The sequence below is a fragment of the Lotus japonicus genome, chromosome 1 (assembly GCF_012489685.1).
Source record: "Lotus japonicus ecotype B-129 chromosome 1, LjGifu_v1.2".
NCBI classification, from domain to species: Eukaryota; Viridiplantae; Streptophyta; class Magnoliopsida; order Fabales; family Fabaceae; genus Lotus; species Lotus japonicus.
The window spans coordinates 112016940-112035332 of record NC_080041.1 but is presented as its reverse complement, the minus strand read 5'-3'; the positions used below and the strand labels follow the sequence as shown (position 1 = coordinate 112035332).

At 35.9% G+C, this 18393-nt stretch overlaps 2 protein-coding genes across 2 annotated transcripts; both read right to left on the bottom strand.

Annotated features, from left to right (window-relative positions):
* Positions 1-1974: 1974 nt before the first annotated feature.
* LOC130719374 (probable pectinesterase 55) lies at positions 1975-10512 on the bottom strand. Its single transcript, XM_057570000.1, has 5 exons — positions 10280-10512; positions 9338-9497; positions 6713-6907; positions 2271-2510; positions 1975-2154 (listed from the first exon to the last, which is right to left on the bottom strand). The coding sequence occupies exons 1-5, from the start codon at positions 10510-10512 to the stop codon at positions 1975-1977; spliced, it is 1008 nt and encodes a 335-aa protein (XP_057425983.1).
* Positions 10513-11837: 1325 nt separating this feature from the next.
* On the bottom strand, positions 11838-17413 carry LOC130729289 (kinesin-like protein KIN-10B). The gene is made up of 13 exons (XM_057580987.1): positions 17080-17413; positions 16808-16976; positions 15893-16283; positions 15601-15806; positions 13780-14096; positions 13623-13686; positions 13323-13413; positions 12673-12899; positions 12542-12588; positions 12417-12438; positions 12246-12308; positions 12119-12157; positions 11838-12044 (listed from the first exon to the last, which is right to left on the bottom strand). The coding sequence occupies exons 1-13, from the start codon at positions 17307-17309 to the stop codon at positions 11973-11975; spliced, it is 1938 nt and encodes a 645-aa protein (XP_057436970.1). The 5' UTR covers positions 17310-17413; the 3' UTR covers positions 11838-11972.
* Positions 17414-18393: the final 980 nt, after the last annotated feature.

Below are 18393 nucleotides of genomic sequence, written 5' to 3'. Positions count from 1 at the left end.
AATTGTGTATGTGTTCCTTAATGGTTTTGTATGTTTTCTAAAATCTTCTTGCATCGTTTTAGACGTTGTTAGTGCCAGTAGATGAATAATGAGTGTGAGTTGCAAGAAGTTAGACAATAGAAGGCGCACATAATTTTATCTTGGTTCGCTTAAAAAGGCTACATCTGCTCCTCGGTCATTCAACCAAGATTTCCAATAAACATAGAGTATTAGCAGGACTCTTCCTTGTACAAGTATTAGAGAGACTTGTACAATTTACAATTTTGTTATATATGTTATATTTAGAGTTTCATTTTACAATTTTGTTTCATTTTTATGCGCTTAATTGTATGATGTAATTAACCATATCAATAGTGATCAATCTAACCATGGCGGGGGAAATTAATCATGGAATTAAAAAAGGGAATTAGTTTTGGTACGCTCGTGACAGATTTATTTGGATTAGTTTTTGTTTTCTTCCAACTTCCTTCGATTAGAAAGTGAAATATCTATAGGACAGCTCTATATGCTTCATGCTTGATTTCACCTATTACCTTGCAATGAATGACAATATGCTTGTAAGTGGTGCAGTAGGATAGGAAAATTAAAAATATCTTGACGGGGAGTTAATTATACCAAGAGGGTATAGCTGGCACAATATGTAATTAGATAATATGTATAATAACGGGGTAGATGATCCAATTACTTTGCAATCTTGAGACTTTCTTATCAAAATTCCTATTTTAACTACTCTTTCCGTTTTAAAATAACTGTCCACTTAAAGAGAATATTTGTTTCATTATAACTGTCCACATAGAATTTCAATGCAGCATTAATTGATTTTTTCCATACAATGTCTCTATAAGAAGAATAAATGATGAGAGATAAAAATACACTTTAAAAGGTAAAGTAGGAAAATATATATTATGTTTTAAAAAGTTAACAAAATTCATTATATTTCTTAATATATGTGTATCTTCTTTAAGTTGACACTTATATTGAAACGGAGGGAGCATTCATATATCCTCGTTCTTGCTTTTGATCTGTCTCTGCTGTCTGGAAAATGAGCTGCTGGATTGTATAAGGTTAGAACAGAGTTTAAGGATGCCGTGGGGTGGGATTCAAGGTTGTATCTTTGTCACTGCTGCACTGTTTGCTGCTGAAATTCTGCACTGTCTAATTCTCTGAACTGGCATTGCTATATTGATTGATTCAGCATCTTGGTGGCTTTCTCGTTTGGTTTGGAAGGTGGTACCAGGCCTGCTTTTTATGCCACGGCTGCATTGTTTATGATGATCTAGTTTCATGCCAAGAGTAGTTTGTTTTGCAAGGAATGGTGTGTTCAATTGTATCTGGCTCTTGTTACGTTTTTCTATTGCTGGTTGTCTTCTTTGTTTTCTTTTTTCCCTCTTCCTCTTTTGTTCCTCTCTTTTGTACATTTTGGTTTGAAGCTTGACCTAGTGCTTCCTTAATATATTTGGCTTATAAAAAAAACCACTTCAAAAATCTTCAATATTTTTTTTTTGATAAGCAAAAAAAACCTTCAATATTAATTTGCTTAAACTATATATGAATCACCCCATAGAATTTGTTGTCCTTATGATCCCTTGGTTTTCAACTTACATTTCCTATTAATAAAAAACAATTTCTCAGTGATCTTCACTGTATATTTTTTGGGGAATTATTAATGTAATATGATATCATTTTTTTGGACGCATTAATATGGAATCATGAGAATAAAACATTATTCATCAAAAATCACACAATAATATTCTATATCTCCTAAATTACAAATTATAAAATGTATTATATATAGTTGATAAGAAATATATTTTGAGTTGAAACTATAATTACCAATCTACTCAAAATTTCTGATTAAAATAGAAGATATTTATTCTTATCTAAACATGTTTTTTTGTTAAGTACACCAAAAACACATTTAGTTTTGGCTAATTAATGTACTAAAGGAACAATTGGAACAAGAAGTTACTAGAATTAATAACCGATCCTTAGGCTGATATTAAGCCAACCAACAGTGTCAATAAAAGCAAAACTCGACATCCACTGAACTGTTGATAAACTCAATTTATTAATCCATTTAACACGCTGGGGCGAGTGAGAACCTGGTCCATAGTTGTTATACTCTCCGAATGATAGCTGATTCCTGTAAAAGTTCTCATATTGATCAAAACCTTAATCCCCAAGAAGTAAACAAACAAAATAACAAAAATTATGTTGAGCATGATTTGATGTGTTTGTATAGAAATAGATGTAGAAGAGGGATCTTACACTGGGTAAGGTCTATTATCCCAACCTTGAGGTTGTATAATGTTTAATATTTTGCAGTTGTGAAAAATAACTCTAGCATATTCTTTCCAAGGTCTCCCCAAGTAAGTTGTACCAGTTCCATTTATAAAACAACTTTTAAAAGTGAACCCATTTGTTTCCCTCAGACTTGTCCTCCCTTGTGCTGTGATATAACCAGAAATTCCTGGACCTAAACGCCCAGCAATAACTCTTATGTCACAATCCTGCAAAAACAAATTATATTAATAATATTATACACACACGCACACGCACAAACACACGCGCGCACATACACATCTATATATGATCCATATTTATGAAGCTCTAATACCACAAAAGTAAAATACATCATTACAGAACATCCTCTCTTTGAAATCCATTCTTCGCTGTTTTGAATTAACATCGGGTTTAAAAGTCAATTTTCTCAAGACTTGTTGTGTGGGAATCAATGTACCTGGTTATGTTCTGCGAATGTTCGCAACCATTCTGAACTGTAGAATTGGAAACCTCCCTCTTACATATCTTGGCATTCCAATTGGTGGAAATCCCAGAAGGGCGACTCTTTGGCAACCGGTGTTGGATCGCTTGAGAAAGAAGCTATCCTCTTGGAAACAAAAGACCTTTTCTTTTGGAGGTCGTGTCTGCTTAATAAACAATGTGTTGACCGCAATACCACTGTTTTTTCTTTCATTCTTCCGAATCCCCAAAGCTATTTTTGAGGGAAGCTAAGAAGATTATGAGAAATTTTATGTGGGGAAGGAATGATTCAACCTCAAAAATCACTTGGGTGAAGTGGGATGCAATCTGTAAACCAAAAGATGAGGGTGGTTTGGGGGTCAAGGATTGGGATACTTTCAACTTGGCACTTTTGGGAAAATGGAGGTGGAAATTCTTGAGGCAGGACAATGATCTTTGTAGCAAGGTTATTTGGGCTTGCTATGGAAATAGAGAGGTGATCGGGGGCTTGAATAGCACGAATAAAGATTCTCCTTGGTGGTGTGACTTATTCAAAGCTTGTTATCAATCTAGCTTGAATGTTTGTTGGTTTGACTTAGGTCTTCGACGAAAGATTGGGTGCGGGAACACGGTGAGGTTTTGGAAAGATGAATGGTGTGGGAATGGACTTCTGAAAATTGGCTTTAGCAAACTTTTTCACCTCTCAATTCAGAAGAATTGCACTTTGATGGACATGGTTCAGTGGGTTAATGGGCATTTAAACTGGAACTTCAAGTGGAGAAGGACTCTTAGCATGCGCGAAGACCTGATGGTGGAAGAACTTAGAAGGACTATTGGGGGATTGCAAGTGCAATTGCATAATGGGATATCTGATTCTTGGTTGTGGACCTTGGAACCAACTGGTACTTTCACAGTTCATTCAGCTTACAATTTAATCAAAGGTTTCCCCTCCGAGAATGTGGATCCGATCTTCAAACTGATTTGGGGGTCTAGAGCCCCATCCAATGTGTGTGTTTTTGCCTGGAGATTGTTATTGGTGTTGGGGTTGATTGTCAAGTCCCACATTGCCCAAGTTTCTAAAATAAAGAAGGAGGTTAAAAATTAGCTATTAGAGAAGTCCCACATCGCTTAGTGTTGTGAAGCAAGGGGGAGACCAAGGCTATATATTGGACCTAGGTTCTTTGTTTTTAGATGCACCAATCAGTAGCACTTTAAGCTTATATCTGACTTAGTTTAATATTTGCTTTGTGAGAGTGTGGTTGTACTGGGGCATTGGGGCGAGAGTGAGAGTGAGAGTGAGAGAAGTCTATGTGTTGTAACAATTTTCACATAGTGATATTTCTCTGGTTGTCGGTTTAGACAACGGTCGTGGTTTTTTCTCCGGTTTTGGAGTTTCCACGTAATTTTCTTGTGTTGTGATTGTGTTTTATTTTTTCTTCAGCTCTGTTGTTTCCCAACAGTGGTATCAAGAGCTTCGGTTCGATGAGATATCACAATTCTTAGTATGCTCTGTGGTCGTAGAATTATCTGATCTTCCACACCAGAAAAGAAGTGTGATATTGTGGAGGTGGTGAAGAAGAAGTTTGCAGCTGCTATGTTTTACTCGAGTGCTATAAAGTTTGACATAGAGAAGTTTGATGGAAGAATCAACTTTGGCTTGTGGAAAGTACAAGTCAAGGATGTGCTGATACAATCAGGATTACACAAGGCGCTGAAAGGAAACACTTCTAACATGGAGGCCGACAAGTGGGAGGAACTAGATTTGAGGGCTGCAAGTGCAATCCGTCTGTGTTTGCAAAAGAATGTTCTCGCAAATGTGCAGAATTTGTCATCAGCCAAGGAGCTCTGGGAGAAGCTTGAAGGGTTATATCAGGCAAAGGGCATCTCAAATCGGTTGTTGCTGAAAGAGCAATTCCACAATCTACGCATGGATGAAGGTACGAAAATATCTGATCATTTGAGTACTTTGAATAATATTATCTCCGAGCTGGAATCTATCAAAGTAGAGATTGATGATGAAGATAAAGCGTTAAGGCTCATTTTGTCCCTTCCATCTTCCTATGTTCATCTGAAACCTGTTTTGATGTATGGGAAGGAAAGTTTGAGTTTTGAAGAAGTTGCAACTAAAATTATTTCGGAAGAAAGGAGAATGAAAAATGATGAAAGCACTTCAACAAGCTCAATATTGCTAACTGGAGGTGGGGCTAATGGGAAGAAGATCCTTGCAAAGAATCTGGCGTGCTGGAAGTGAGGAGAGTCTGGGCATGTGAAGAGAAATTGTCCAGGTGGAGCAGTATCTGAAAAAGTCTCTGAGGTAAGTGCTAGCACTGTCTCCCTTGTTTTGGGAGATGATGGTAATGATCTCATCTAGAAGATAAAGTTTGTCCTTATGGTATTTCCGCTATACCATGGAAAAGGACAAGTTATTGCTAGCGGATTCAGAAACAACACACGGGCATTGGTTGGCATTGATGCAAGGTGTGTGGTGAAAGATGTCGATGGCTGAAGAACTTCCTGGAAGCCAACATGGGAGTTGCACCATAAAATTTCAGCAAGGTTTCGACATGTGGAAATTATTGGAATGGTTTAGTTTCAAGTGAAGAAATTTCTTGGGATGGTTTGTTTCCAAGTAAAGTGTACTCTTTTATGGTGGAGTATGATTGTCGGTATAGACAATGCAAGCGGAAGATGTGTAACTCTTACAATCAAGGTGGAGATTGTTGGGGTTGATTGTCAAGTCCCACATTGCCCAAGTTTCTAAAATAAAGAAGGAGGTTAAAAATTAGCTATTAGAGAAGTCCCACATCGCTTAGTGTTGTGAAGCAAGGGGGAGACCAAGGCTATATATTGGACCTAGGTTCTTTGTTTTTAGATGCACCAGTCAGTAGCACTTTAAGCTTATATCTGACTTAGTTTAATATTTGCTTTGTGAGAGTGTGGTTGTACTGGGGCATTGGGGTGAGAGTGAGAGTGAGAGTGAGAGAAGTCTATGTGTTGTAACAATTTTCACATAGTGATATTTCTCTGGTTGTCGGTTTAGACAACGGTCGTGGTTTTTTCTCCAGTTTTGGAGTTTCCACGTAATTTTCTTGTGTTGTGATTGTGTTTTATTTTTTCTTCAGCTCTGTTGTTTCCCAACAATTGGACAGATTGCCAACCAAATCAAACCTGCTGCAGCGAAGAGCCCTACCTGCAGATGCTGATTTGAATTGTATTTTCTGTATGCAGGAAACTGAAACAGCAAACCACCTATTTGTGAGATGTCCTTTTACTCTCAGTTTGTGGAGTAGATGTTATAGATGGTTTGGAGGTCTATTAGCGACTCCGGGAAATTGCAGAGATCTCCTACTGCAATTTATCTGGCCAGGATTATCATCAAAACAAAATGCAGCTTTCAGAATTATTTGGTTTGCGATGAATTGGTCATTGTGGATGCATAGGAACGGGATAATTTTTAATGGGGGAGAGCTGCTGCAACAAGATGAACTCTTTGACAGGGCACAAATCCGTGTATGGCATTGGCTTTCTGGGAGGGCTACAAGATTCCATTGTTCTCTATATGAATGGATCTCACAACCCATTCTATGTCTCCAAGCGGTGCATTAGAAGGATATTACTAATTGTTTATCTGGACATTGCCTTACTTTTCCTTATCTATTTGTAGGTTGCAATTCTCCTTTACTCGGTGATTTGCTGGCATAGTCATGGGCATCCCTTATATTGTTTTTGCTATGATCCTGTACTGTTTCTTTCTTCCTCTGTTTTTTCTCCTTTTTGCTTAGTTTTTTCCCTTGTAATGGGTGGCACCCCTTGTGCCTTTTTAATTAATATTACTATGGCTTATAAAAAAAAAATGGATCATATATAGATGTGTATGTGCGCGCGTGTGTTTGTGCGTGTGTATACTATAAGTTGTCTTCTCTACCATGTGATGCAAAAAAGAGAAAAAGAAACAATGGAACATTATTACCTCGTATAATGATTGTCCTGCACCAAAGATAAAATCAACAGCACCTTGGATGGTACAAGACTTGTAGTAATGATGTCCATAATTATCCCACAAAGTATCTTGAAAACCAAAGAAACCAACACTAAGGAAGTAAGACTTGTCACCGCTTACCAAGGCAGCTACTGCAGGTTGTGGGGGGTTGTTATTGTATGAATTCTGTTCCATACGCATATCAAAAATATAAATTATGTCACAACAATGATATTTTATTTTTTGTTGTTGAGAAAGACCAACACATCTTATTGCACAAACTTAGATATCACTACAAGATATAAATTCGAGACAAAGCTATGAATGAACTAAAAGGATCAACTTTAATATATATATATATATATATATATATATATATATTCACCTCTCTCTTTTCCATCTCACTTTCACATAAGTTTTTCCCTTTCTCTTATTTTTATATCACATCAATTATCATATCTTTCAAAATTCTCTCTTGGATTTATTATTATTATTATTATTATTATTATTATTATTATTTCTCACATGGTGCGGGTGAAATTGTTGTTGACTCATAATTTTTCCTAATAGGAAAAACTAGAAGAGAAAATTCATGAGTATATTTTTCCTTAGAGCAACGTATGCTAGGATGAAATTGAACTTATCCATGAAAAAACCAAAAACAAAAAGAACTTAGAAATGCAGATCGTTACGATCAAGAAATAATCGTCATCAAACGAAGAAACTAAAACGCTATCGTCTTCGACGAAACAATGCTAGAACTCCCTCCATGCCATGACACCATAGAGAGCAGATCATTCCAATGCCATCGTAGAAAGGGCGCTCCACCTCTACCACAACAAACCCAGAATCAGTGTAAAATAACCCTCTAATCTGAAACGCCTCCCCATGATGAACATCAATCTGGTAGAAGACTCATACCGATGGGCTTATAGTTATTGGACCTTATGGACATTGGGCCCTATGAAGTTTATCTTTTTATTGCATGTTTATAGTTTTATTATTCTAGCTTTAGTTTCCATACTCTTATAAGGTGTCAAGCTTCTAGTATATTCCCTCTATTAAGATGATGTCACTTGTTGGTCATCAAGAAAATTAAGCTTTAGCTATAAACACTACAATTTAAATTGTATCTTTTGCTGTTGAAATTAATAACAAGAAAATTGACAAAGTTTTATTTTATCTTATTTTCTTAGTTTTCTTTTGATTTTCTTCCTTTGATTTTACTTGGTAGAGTTTCTCTCTACCAATTTGGTGCTTTCATTCATGATCTCCATGCCTCCTGTTAGAGATTCACCGGTTATACACACTGTGCTTGATGCCATAGACGCTAAACTTGCTTCCATGGCCACCAAGTTACAGGTCGACTTTGATACTCGAACTTCTGCCATCTCAGGGCTCATTGATCAGGTATCGTTTCTGAATGGCCACCTTCACTCCATCCCACCACAACCTCCACCTATCTACCACCACAACCCAGCCCACTATCACAATTATCCATCCCAGACACAACATTCTGCACTCTCATCTCCACCATTGAAACTTATCAAGTTCTCTGGATCCGATCCTACTTTTTGGCTATTGAACACTGAAGTGTTTTTCCTGCAGCATCCATGGCCACTGGAACTTCGGTTTCAGTTCATTGCCCTTTATCTAGAGGGACAAGCCTTAACATGGTTCAATTTATGGCGCCACCAGCTTGACTCATGGGAGAAATTTTGCGAGGTGTTCAAATTGCAGTTTATACAATTCAAATCTGAGCACATTGCAGCATCAAGTGGGACTGTGCTTGAGAAAACAACAGTTGTTGTGCCTCCACGAAAAGGTGTGACGGTTTACCATGACGAATTGGAGACAACGGCATATCCACAAACAGAAACCTCAGGTTTTATCTGATGCTAAGCCTCATACCCCAACATCTATGGCTCTTTCTTCTCTGGCTTCTACTCAGTAGGGATCAGCTGGAATTAGGGTCCAATATCTATAAGCCCATCGGTATGAGTCTTCTACCACAATCCCACATCAAAGACCGACTTCCCCCGCATAACAAATTAACATTTCAAGAGAGCATTAAATGATGTTTTTCCAAGTAATGCCCTTGTGGGAACAATAAATGAGGAAAGATAAATTACATTCTAAAGGGTAGAATTGGAAAATAAACAATACTTCTACTATTTCTCCGGACAATTAAATAAGAACAGAGGTAGTATTATTTTAAATTAATTTCAATATTTTATTTTTATTTAATAACTAAAAAAATTTAACACATAAAATATTGTTAAATGAATTTTCAATTTTTAAACATAATTCATTGAGTTTAATGGATATGCACTGACAGTGTAAAATAGTTTTACACAGTCATCCAATCAAAGCATGTCACATAGGAGAGATAATTACATTTGACTTTAATTTTAATTAAAAGAATAATATATTTTCTGATTTGGCGGAATTCAATTGGATGTCTGTGTAAAACTATTTTACACTGTCAGTGCATATCCATTAAACTCTAATTCATTATCAATTCATTTACTAATGTTTCCTTATCATTTCATCATCAACTAATTAACACTAAAAGGTAATTAATAATATGAAATAGCAAGAGATAATGTCACTCACAATAAAACTGATATACTTGACGACAATATATTCTGCCATGGTGGAGAATGTAGGGCTCTGGGATGTTGTATCATGGTCACCCCACTCAACAAGGGTTTTCGTCTTTCCCTCTCCTTGTAGTAAAATGTAAGGCTGGTCATCACGAATTACCAACTTTTCCCTGAAAACATTAGAAATCATATAATCCTTCTGTTTCAATATAAGTCCATTTATATATAAAAAAATTGTTCATAAACATAAGTCCTTTTACCGTATCAATGGAGCATTAAATATTTTTTTTCCCAAAACTATCTCATATTTGATATGAAATAGATTATGAGATTTTGAAATAATAACTTCAAGAGAGAAATTAAATAAGGTATCTAGAAAAGTGAATAAATTCTTTTATAAATTATTGCTTGTAAATATTTTTTTTATATAATAGAATTAGGTAAAATGAACTTATCTATAGGAACTGAGGGAGTACAAATTTATTACTAGTAACAACTTTTATTTATTAACAATTTGATTTGTGAGGCATAAAATATGGAAATTAATTTTTGCACTCCTCTTTTTATATTTATACATTCTTTTCTTTTGAAATTAAAACTGAAAATATGAGTTCAAGGTGTGTAAATAGCAAAAATGGGTATGAAAACAGCAATCCCTTATAAATATTTGAACCTCACTGTTTTATCACACTCTCCGTCCAATATACACAAAAAAATGTCTTCATCATACCCCTATGTTATATAAAATTAAAACTTGTTAACGCAATACTGAAAACTCAAATAACAAAATTAAGATGCAGAGCAAGCAGAAGACAGAGATTTTTGGGTTTGGTCATATGCTTGTTAAAAAAACACACTAACATGAACACACTTATTTGATATGTATGTAATATATAGTTCTTGATTTTATATGTACTATAAGATTAATGGAGGTTGGTATTCATAATTTTACCTGTAGATACCTGCCTTCACATTGATGGAAACCCAATGCCTATTGTTGGAAGGGACTGAACCAATAGCAGATTGTATGGTAGTGAAGTTTCCATGCCCTGATGGATCCACAACTATTGTCCAGCAAGGAAGGATCTTTCCTCCAACTCTTCTACAAGTCTGAGAATTTGCTAGGTCTACTCCAAAACCCAAAAGAAGAAAAAAGCAAGTGAAGTGACACCAAGGGAAATACATGATGGATCAAAGAGGAAAAATTGATCCAAGAAGTTTGTGATCTTCACACATTTGAATGTTTAGTTTTGAAGATTATCCACGATAGTTGTCATATGTGAGTGAATAAAGTTGACTTGCATTAATAACAATATTTATTAGTTATTAATGTCATTTACAATCCTGAAATAAATGCCACCACTTCTGTGTCCTAACCTTTCCCTACGGGAACGATAAGTCTGACACCACTTTCGAAAAACACATGAATGCATCACCCTTATGACAATCCATTCCTTTAACACTTCAGGTCGTCACTCGAGAACATAGCACCTACCAAGACCCACTCTTTATCGAGTTTGAATACCCTATCAACTTTCAGTCAAGACGACACAACCTCTTTGGTCTTCCTAGTCCATTGGCTAGAACACGTGATCCCATAACACATCAATACATCGACCTAATGTTGAGTCTCATCATTGAATTGGTTGGTCCCTAGGAAATTCCATCTCTAGAATAACCATCTTTGTGAAATTAAATAAATTAACACAAGAAAGGCGGGGGGGGTTTGAATTGTGTTCGTGTGAGTTTTCAAACGATTATAAGTTTATATAAAACATTTTTGCAATCGTTTGGTGCAGCGGATATAAGAATAAGATAGTAAACGATAAGGGCACAACAATATATTATGGTTCACCCACAAACGACGGGCTACGTCTAGTCCTTGGCAACAACCAAGATTTCCACTATCATCTTGGATTGTCGTTTGTATAACTTGTAATATCATTCACATTAGATGAAAAACTTAACGATAAGGATGAAAACAATCAAGGGATGATGAAAAACGACTTTTTTCCAATGAATAAAATCGAAAAACATGATATATTCTAAGGACAAAAAGTTATTTAAGCCTAATTATTTTTTACATATTTATTCTTCTTTCTTTTTAAAATTATAAATACGCATTATTTCACACATATATCTTGTGAAAAAAGAAACAAGATTTTGTCATTCCTGAGACATTCTTTACTTCCTTAACCCTAAAAAAAGAGAGTTTAGAGCGTGTTTGAAAAAACATTAGTTAACATTATCACATCATACTAACAGAAAATCGCAAATTTTTGTATACTAACAGAAAAACACATTTTATGAAAGAAAGAAAAAGCACTTAGTACTTATTAAAAAGCACTTTGACTTTTATAATAACTACAACATAAACACGTACTTAGAGATTGACAGTTAGCTTGTTATCTCATATGTATATATTTCAATCCTGTGGGAACCATAGAACTCACCAATAGAACCAGTGGCTGCTCAGAGGCAAGTGACTAGTTGAAATAATTTACATCATGTTAAAACTTAAAAGAATAACAACTTTTCTTCAATGCTGGGTAAAATATTTTGTTACAACTCACAAGAACACAAAGCAAGTTAGTTTTTTTGCAAAGATAAGATACATTCAAAGTTACATTTAGAGTCACAGAACTTCAACTGAGTATTGAATCTTTTGCTTTGTCGTCAAATAGTTTTTTTGCAGCTTTAGTGAACAGGTTATGTGCCTGCAAGAATTTGGTAAAAGTCAGAATTTTATTTAGCAAATTTTTAGTTAATATAGTATGCTTTAATATCATACCTGCTTCGAAGAGAGACCAATCTTCTCCAAATCACTTAACTGCAAAATGCCAAAACAAAAGCATCAACAAAAGCAAACATGCTTGAATTAGTTCAGTATCTGTCTCATAAATGTTCTTTTAACTAACCGATTTCAGGGGGCTTTCTTCTCTAAGGCCAATTATGTATTCTGCCATTTTCTCTCCTATACCCTGAAGGTTTTGAATCCCAAAAATTAGAAAATGAACAAAACTAATAGAAGGATGCAATAAATGAATAAAAGAAAACTCTGGGAATGTCTGGGACAACCCTCCATGTACCTTTAACTCTAGTAGTTCCTCTCTGCATTTAAGAATTAAACCCATTGTTAGGGCCACCTTCAAATAAGGTTTGCTAGATATGCTTAAGAAAGTAGAAAATATACGAAGAAAGCGATATTTTTTACCTGCTTGCATTGTTTAGGAAATCAATGTATTCTTGAACAAGATGGTTCTGCACATGGAGAAATTCATGATGTGTAAAAGGCAGTTCAAAGTCCATTTTGTTAGTGGAGTAAAAAACAACTAGCTTTATTACCTTCAGGGCAGAACTTCGTGTACTGAATTTGTCAAGTGGGGTGCCATTCTTTTGTAACCCTTTGTTAGTGGAGCAGTTTGCAGAAAAAAGTGTTTGTGTCAAAGACAAAGCCTCATGGGGCTTTTGATTGCCATTGATGGGGGAAAGTGCTTTTCTTAAAGGACTTTGTACTGCATCTTTACTTTCATTTGTAATAGGAGAGTTCATTCCCTTGCTCAATGGCTCAACTACACACAGAAGCATGTTGCTCAAAGCTTTAGAAAGCAAAATACATAAGACTATGGACCGTTTAGAAGAGTCTATTTGAGTTTATCTTATAGCATAACCGTTTATGCAAGTGTTTGAGAAAGCTTATGTAAATAGCTTTTGACCTACCTGTAAGCTGTTTTGTGCTTATTTTCCTAAGCTAATAAATAAGAGCTTATGTTTATCTATAACCTATTTTCAGCTTATTTCAGTAAAATTTTCAAATTTGGTAATGAATAAGTGCTTATTTCCATAACCGCTTAATTAAGTTGTTTACCAAAATGCACCATTTATACTAGGCATCAGTCGTTGTAACATATCAAAACTCTAAATTTTCGCCATTGTACTATTATAGTGTTGAATAATGCAAATAAGTTCAGATATCTAACAAAGTACAGACATACCAGGCAAATTTTCATCTGATCCCCTATCAGCCGTATTGGCATGATGCTCTTTCTCTCTGTCATTATTGTCCTTAACACCACAATGTACATCCTGAACAGCATTCAATATTATTATATTCGAGAAAAATGCAAAGATTTATTCACTAGGCATGAAATATTTTAAGATCTATTGAGACAAGAACAGTTCCTTCTTGTACTTTTTCTTGCTTCTTTTGATAATGCTGGTCTTTTCACTTAGTACTTATATTACTCAACAATTAACATGATTGCACATGTATTGTGGTTGTGACACTCACTTACCTCCATGAAAGAATCAAAAGGACCTTCACCATCTAGTAAATTTCTAAACGCCACAGCAAAGGCCCTGCTTACACAGTGAGACATTTGTAAGCAAGAGAAAGTCAATGAGAAAATCATTTTCCCTAATTATATACGCAATAATAGGACCACTAGTCACCTTTCATTTGTATGTTTAGCATCTTGGTTGGTAGCAGTTCTTCCTTCTTTCACTGAACTATTAAAGGTAACGGATCTTTTAGCAGATGTAATGATAGAACTGGGAGTTTTCTTTGGCAGTGGAGAATTGAATGCTCCTAGTTTTTGTGAGCTCTTTGCTTTGCCTTTTGATTCTAACCAAGCTCTCAATTTGGCTTCCATGTCAACCATAACTTTTGGGGTCTCTTCTTTATGAGCTGAAGGCACAACATTAGTGATATGCCTTGACCGAGCGGCCAAACTAACAGTATGAACAGATTCCTGGTATTCTCCTGTATTCTGAAGTACAAATAGGGCAACAATAAAATTTTGAATTTAATCAATAATTTGAACTAAACCAGTTGGGAAACAGAAGAGAATAGAACTAAACCAAACCAAATCATGGAAAATACAGCAATCTATTGCTGTCCCAGAGTCCTATGAGGCACACAGATTATTCTTTGTCCAAACTAACAGTATTTAGTTATTTACTTCAACTCAACCAACTCTTTATATGGATTTTCAACCTGCCTTCTACCAGACCTTACAACCAAGGCTATTTTAAATATTGCCCGGTGTGACAGGAACTTAAGTTACCAAATGGAAATGGAATTAAGCCAAACCGAATTACAGAAAACACAGCAATATCTTGCTGTCCGAGAGTCCTATGACTCCTACAGAGAGTATTCTTTGTCCGAACTCACAAATAAAAATACATCGCTATTTCTTTCACACATCCCTGCAGCATATATTCCTAATGGGCTAATACATAACTGCCCATAATTCCTATCATAAACTTCCCTGCTTTCAAAGATTAACATCCACTTTCTCTTCCATCTCATTTCCACCCACTTTCTATTCCTTTCTCTCCCTTTGTTTCCTATCACATAACTCGTCATATCTCTAATTGCTCTATCTTCTATTCCTATCTCTCTCTTGAAGGTGGAGTTGAATGGATAATTTTCCTAAACTGTCTATAATTGTTACCTTATTAGCTATTAACAAATGACACAGGTAAAGCTACTTTTAGACACCATTGCAACATATATTCCTACTACACAAACTCAAGGTTTTCAAATTACAGATCATATCACAATATTGTAGCTGCTTGCAATCGCATCACACTGCAATTGTAGTGCTTTTGAAAATTAGATGGAAATTTCCAACATGGCGCCGCAACATTATTATTTACAAAAATTATAGAATTCTAGAATAGTTCTTGAGTGTTCTACGTAAAAACTTCAATTAAAGAAGTGAGTTAGACTTCTCTGTTGTGCCTACAAATACCCACATTTACTTGACATTTGCAACCAAGCATGTTTGTGTTCCCTCTTAAAAATCTCTTCCCTTCTTCTAACACACAACAAACGCAATGGCCAAATCAAGCCATGCAGACTGCAACAGTGCTTAAAGTCCTTAGACCAAGTGTTTTTCATTCTTTCTCTTTCTTTTTTAGTAGATTTAGAGGGAACTTTATTGGTTAGGGAGAGCTTAGGAATTGAGGTGATAATGAAACAAAGATGTGATTTGAGTAGAGGGAGGAGGAGATATAGGATTTTGAAGGTCGGTCATGGCAGGTTACAATCGGTGCAAATATAAAACAAGTTAAGGCCACAACAACCATAATGCCATTGCAATAGCCATAATGCACACAATCACAGTGGTCGCAGCAACTGCAACTATAAATTAAAACTATGTAACTACTCAAATGCATAACTACTAATAACTACTATATCTTACTCTTGGTTCCTATCAGACTAACAGAAAACGAGTAGAAAAAGAACTATAAAGTTTCTAGCTTTACCAGGCAAGCAACCATCAATGCACGACTAGTTCCCCCCAGCGAATCCTGCAATATACGAGTCAATTTGCTTTCTCGGTAGGGTACTCTTGGTTTGTTGTTGTTCAAAGCATATATCACATTTGACAGTGCAAACAAGGACTGGTTTATCTTGGCACTCTCTTGGAGACGAATCCCTTCATTACAGGTCCTTCTGTTGTCTTCATTACCTGCCTCAATCTTAAACTCATTAGTACAACCATGAATGCTTGCAACACCATCAAATCCCTAAACCAAAATGAGCAAGGAAGTAAACCTGCCAAGTCTATGAGATTCAACTTTCCACATACAACACCTCCAGTCCTATCAGAAGGTGTGGATACAGATATCACAAGCACTCCATGACTCCTACTGGAGACATCATTGAGGCCTGTGTGTGCAACTTTTCGTCTCTGAACTCCACAGGAGAAAACCTCTTGAAATTCCGACATTGTGTTTATAGGAACTTGAGATAGTCCCCGGAGGTGAACTTGTCCATCTTTGTCATCCCAAACTGAAATCTCCTTTGCTTTGACCTCCAAGAGGTCATAACATCGGTCCATGTAGACCTCATAGTATGAAACCAGTGCTGTGCTGCCAGTCCTTTGGCAAATAGACAGGACCATGGACATTGCCAGTGGTATCAACCCAGCTTGTTCCTCAGTTCCCTGCAACACCAAGCATCCATTCAGAAAAAAAATCTCCAGGACCCATTTTGTTACACATAAGAATTGAAAAAAAGGTAATAATCCTTATCCACTTCACTCTTTGTTCACACTTACAACAAGGTACTCCCAATATAAAGAATCTAAGACTAGAGTGTACAAAGATTTTTTGAACCTCACATAACACCATAATTGCAACACACTAGATTAGTACTTAGAAAAATCTAACCAGGACCTGTACTAATATAATCCTCATCCCTAACGAAATGTTTGTCACAACCTGTTTGTTTTTTTAAAACAGTTCGCATTTTCAGTTTTTAAAACTAAACTATTAGAACATCTTCCTATTTCTGTTTTTTTTAATGTTGGTCTAATTCAAGCGGTTTTTTCCGTTCTTTTATTTTGAAAAATTGTTTTTAAAAACCGACCCTAAAAATTTTGCGAAAAATTAAAACTAATTTATATGTAAGAGTTAAAAAATGGAAAAAATGAATTAATTAATATAAAGGTTTGATTAACACACTAACTTGCATGGTGTATGTCTTGCCACTCCCTGTAGCCCCATAAGCAAACACAGTAGCGTTGCAGCCATTGAAGATTCCTGGAATCATGGGGCTTACTTCAGTGCGGAAAATCTGAGCCACATTGTTATCTTCTTGGGCAAAGAAAGAGTCCAATTGGTAGCACTCGCTTCGGCTAAGATCAAATTATCAGAAAAAAACTGCGTCATCATCAAAAGAAAAAGGAAAGAAAGAATTGAGAAATTGGAAAAAAGAAAAGGGAAATTATGGAGACCGACCTGCTTTGTGAGTCTTTGAGAAGAACCGCTACTTCTTCATCATCTTGGTCGAGCACAGAGATACAGGAAACAAGCGGGTTTGTTGGTGAGATTTCGTGAAGAAGGAAGGGTCTGACTCTGACTCTGACGATGACCCTGACATTGGAAATTGAAATGGGGTTGTTGGAGAGTTTGTTAGGGGTGCGAGGAGTGATGATGGATGATGAGGAGCTCAGAGTTGAAGAAGCCATTGTTGTAGCGGGTGAGAATTATTATGATTTAATGTGAAGTGAGATCCAAGAGAGGGAGAGTGCGAGCGAGAGAAGGAGAGGTTTTTGAATGAATGTACCTGACCGTTGCTTTTTGCATATTAGGAATTTGGGAAGCACTTTTTTCTTTTCATTTGAATTTAATTTGTCGGACCCACAAATTCCCTATTATTTCCTTTGGTTTTGGGGTCCTTAGATATGTACCAATTTTAATTTTAATAATTAAATCAGTCTTTGTGTTTAATATCAAGTTTAATTTTTGTTCATGTTTTCTTAAAAAAAAGTTTAATTATAGTTCTCGTGGGAAAATAGTTTGGTCTCTATCATCATGATCGTGATTTTTTTCAAATTCGTCCAACTTTTCCTCCACTCCCCATATGACTTCTTGAACATTATTAGCGATCATCGTCTTTGAAATTTGCTCTCATTGAGGAAAAATTCTTTGAGACGTGCTTATGGAGAATTTTCTTTTCTTTGAGATCCTTCTTCTTGGGAATTTTCTTTTGAACGTGATCCTTCTCCATATTGTTGCCTTTGCACTTGAACCCTTGATTCTCTTAAAATTCTTGTTTGAGAAAATTTGATTTCATCTTTCTTCCCCACAGAAAGTGCCAAATGTTTTTTCTAAGATCAGAACAAGATAATCTCCGGTCTTAGCGGTGGAGCACGACCAAGAGTGGGTTAGAATGCAATGGTGCTAATTGCCCGTGTTGAGGAATACCCGAAGAAGACACTTCGACACTCAAGTTAGTGTGTGAGAAAAGAGAGAACTCAAGATAAAATGCTAAGAATGATTAGTATTTTATGTAAATAAACGACTACATCTGTATTTTTAGGTTCAAAGCCTATGTTCAATGTCTCTTCAAGTATATGGCAAGTCCTTAAGTGGGAGTTTTCGAGCGCAAGGTTGGCTTCGCGTCGTCATGCTTTGTTCGTTGCATCTTGGCTAGTGTGTGGTCGTTCAGACACTTTCCGGGGGTGATGTTCCTTTACTTGGTCATTGTAATACCCCGAGTATTGAATAATTTGTTAAGTTCAAATGCATATTTATGTCTTTCATCATATT

Bases quoted from the DNA above. Each gene is read 5' to 3' on its own strand.
- LOC130719374 (XM_057570000.1), bottom strand. From the start codon at position 10,512: ATGTATTTCCCTTGGTGTCACTTCACTTGCTTTTTTCTTCTTTTGGGT. The intron at 6,908-9,337 runs GTGAGTGACATT...CGTATGGAACAG, and splicing joins TCAAGTATATCAGTTTTATT to AATTCATACAATAACAACCC. The intron at 2,511-6,712 runs GTAATAATGTTC...TTGTTTTTGCAG, and splicing joins CAGGACAATCATTATACGAG to GATTGTGACATAAGAGTTAT.
- LOC130729289 (XM_057580987.1), bottom strand. From the start codon at position 17,309: ATGGCTTCTTCAACTCTGAGCTCCTCATCATCCATCATCACTCCTCGC. The intron at 16,284-16,807 runs GTTAGTGTGTTA...TTGGTGTTGCAG, and splicing joins GCAAGACATACACCATGCAA to GGAACTGAGGAACAAGCTGG. The intron at 12,158-12,245 runs GTTAGTTAAAAG...GGCATTTTGCAG, and splicing joins AAGAAAGCCCCCTGAAATCG to TTAAGTGATTTGGAGAAGAT.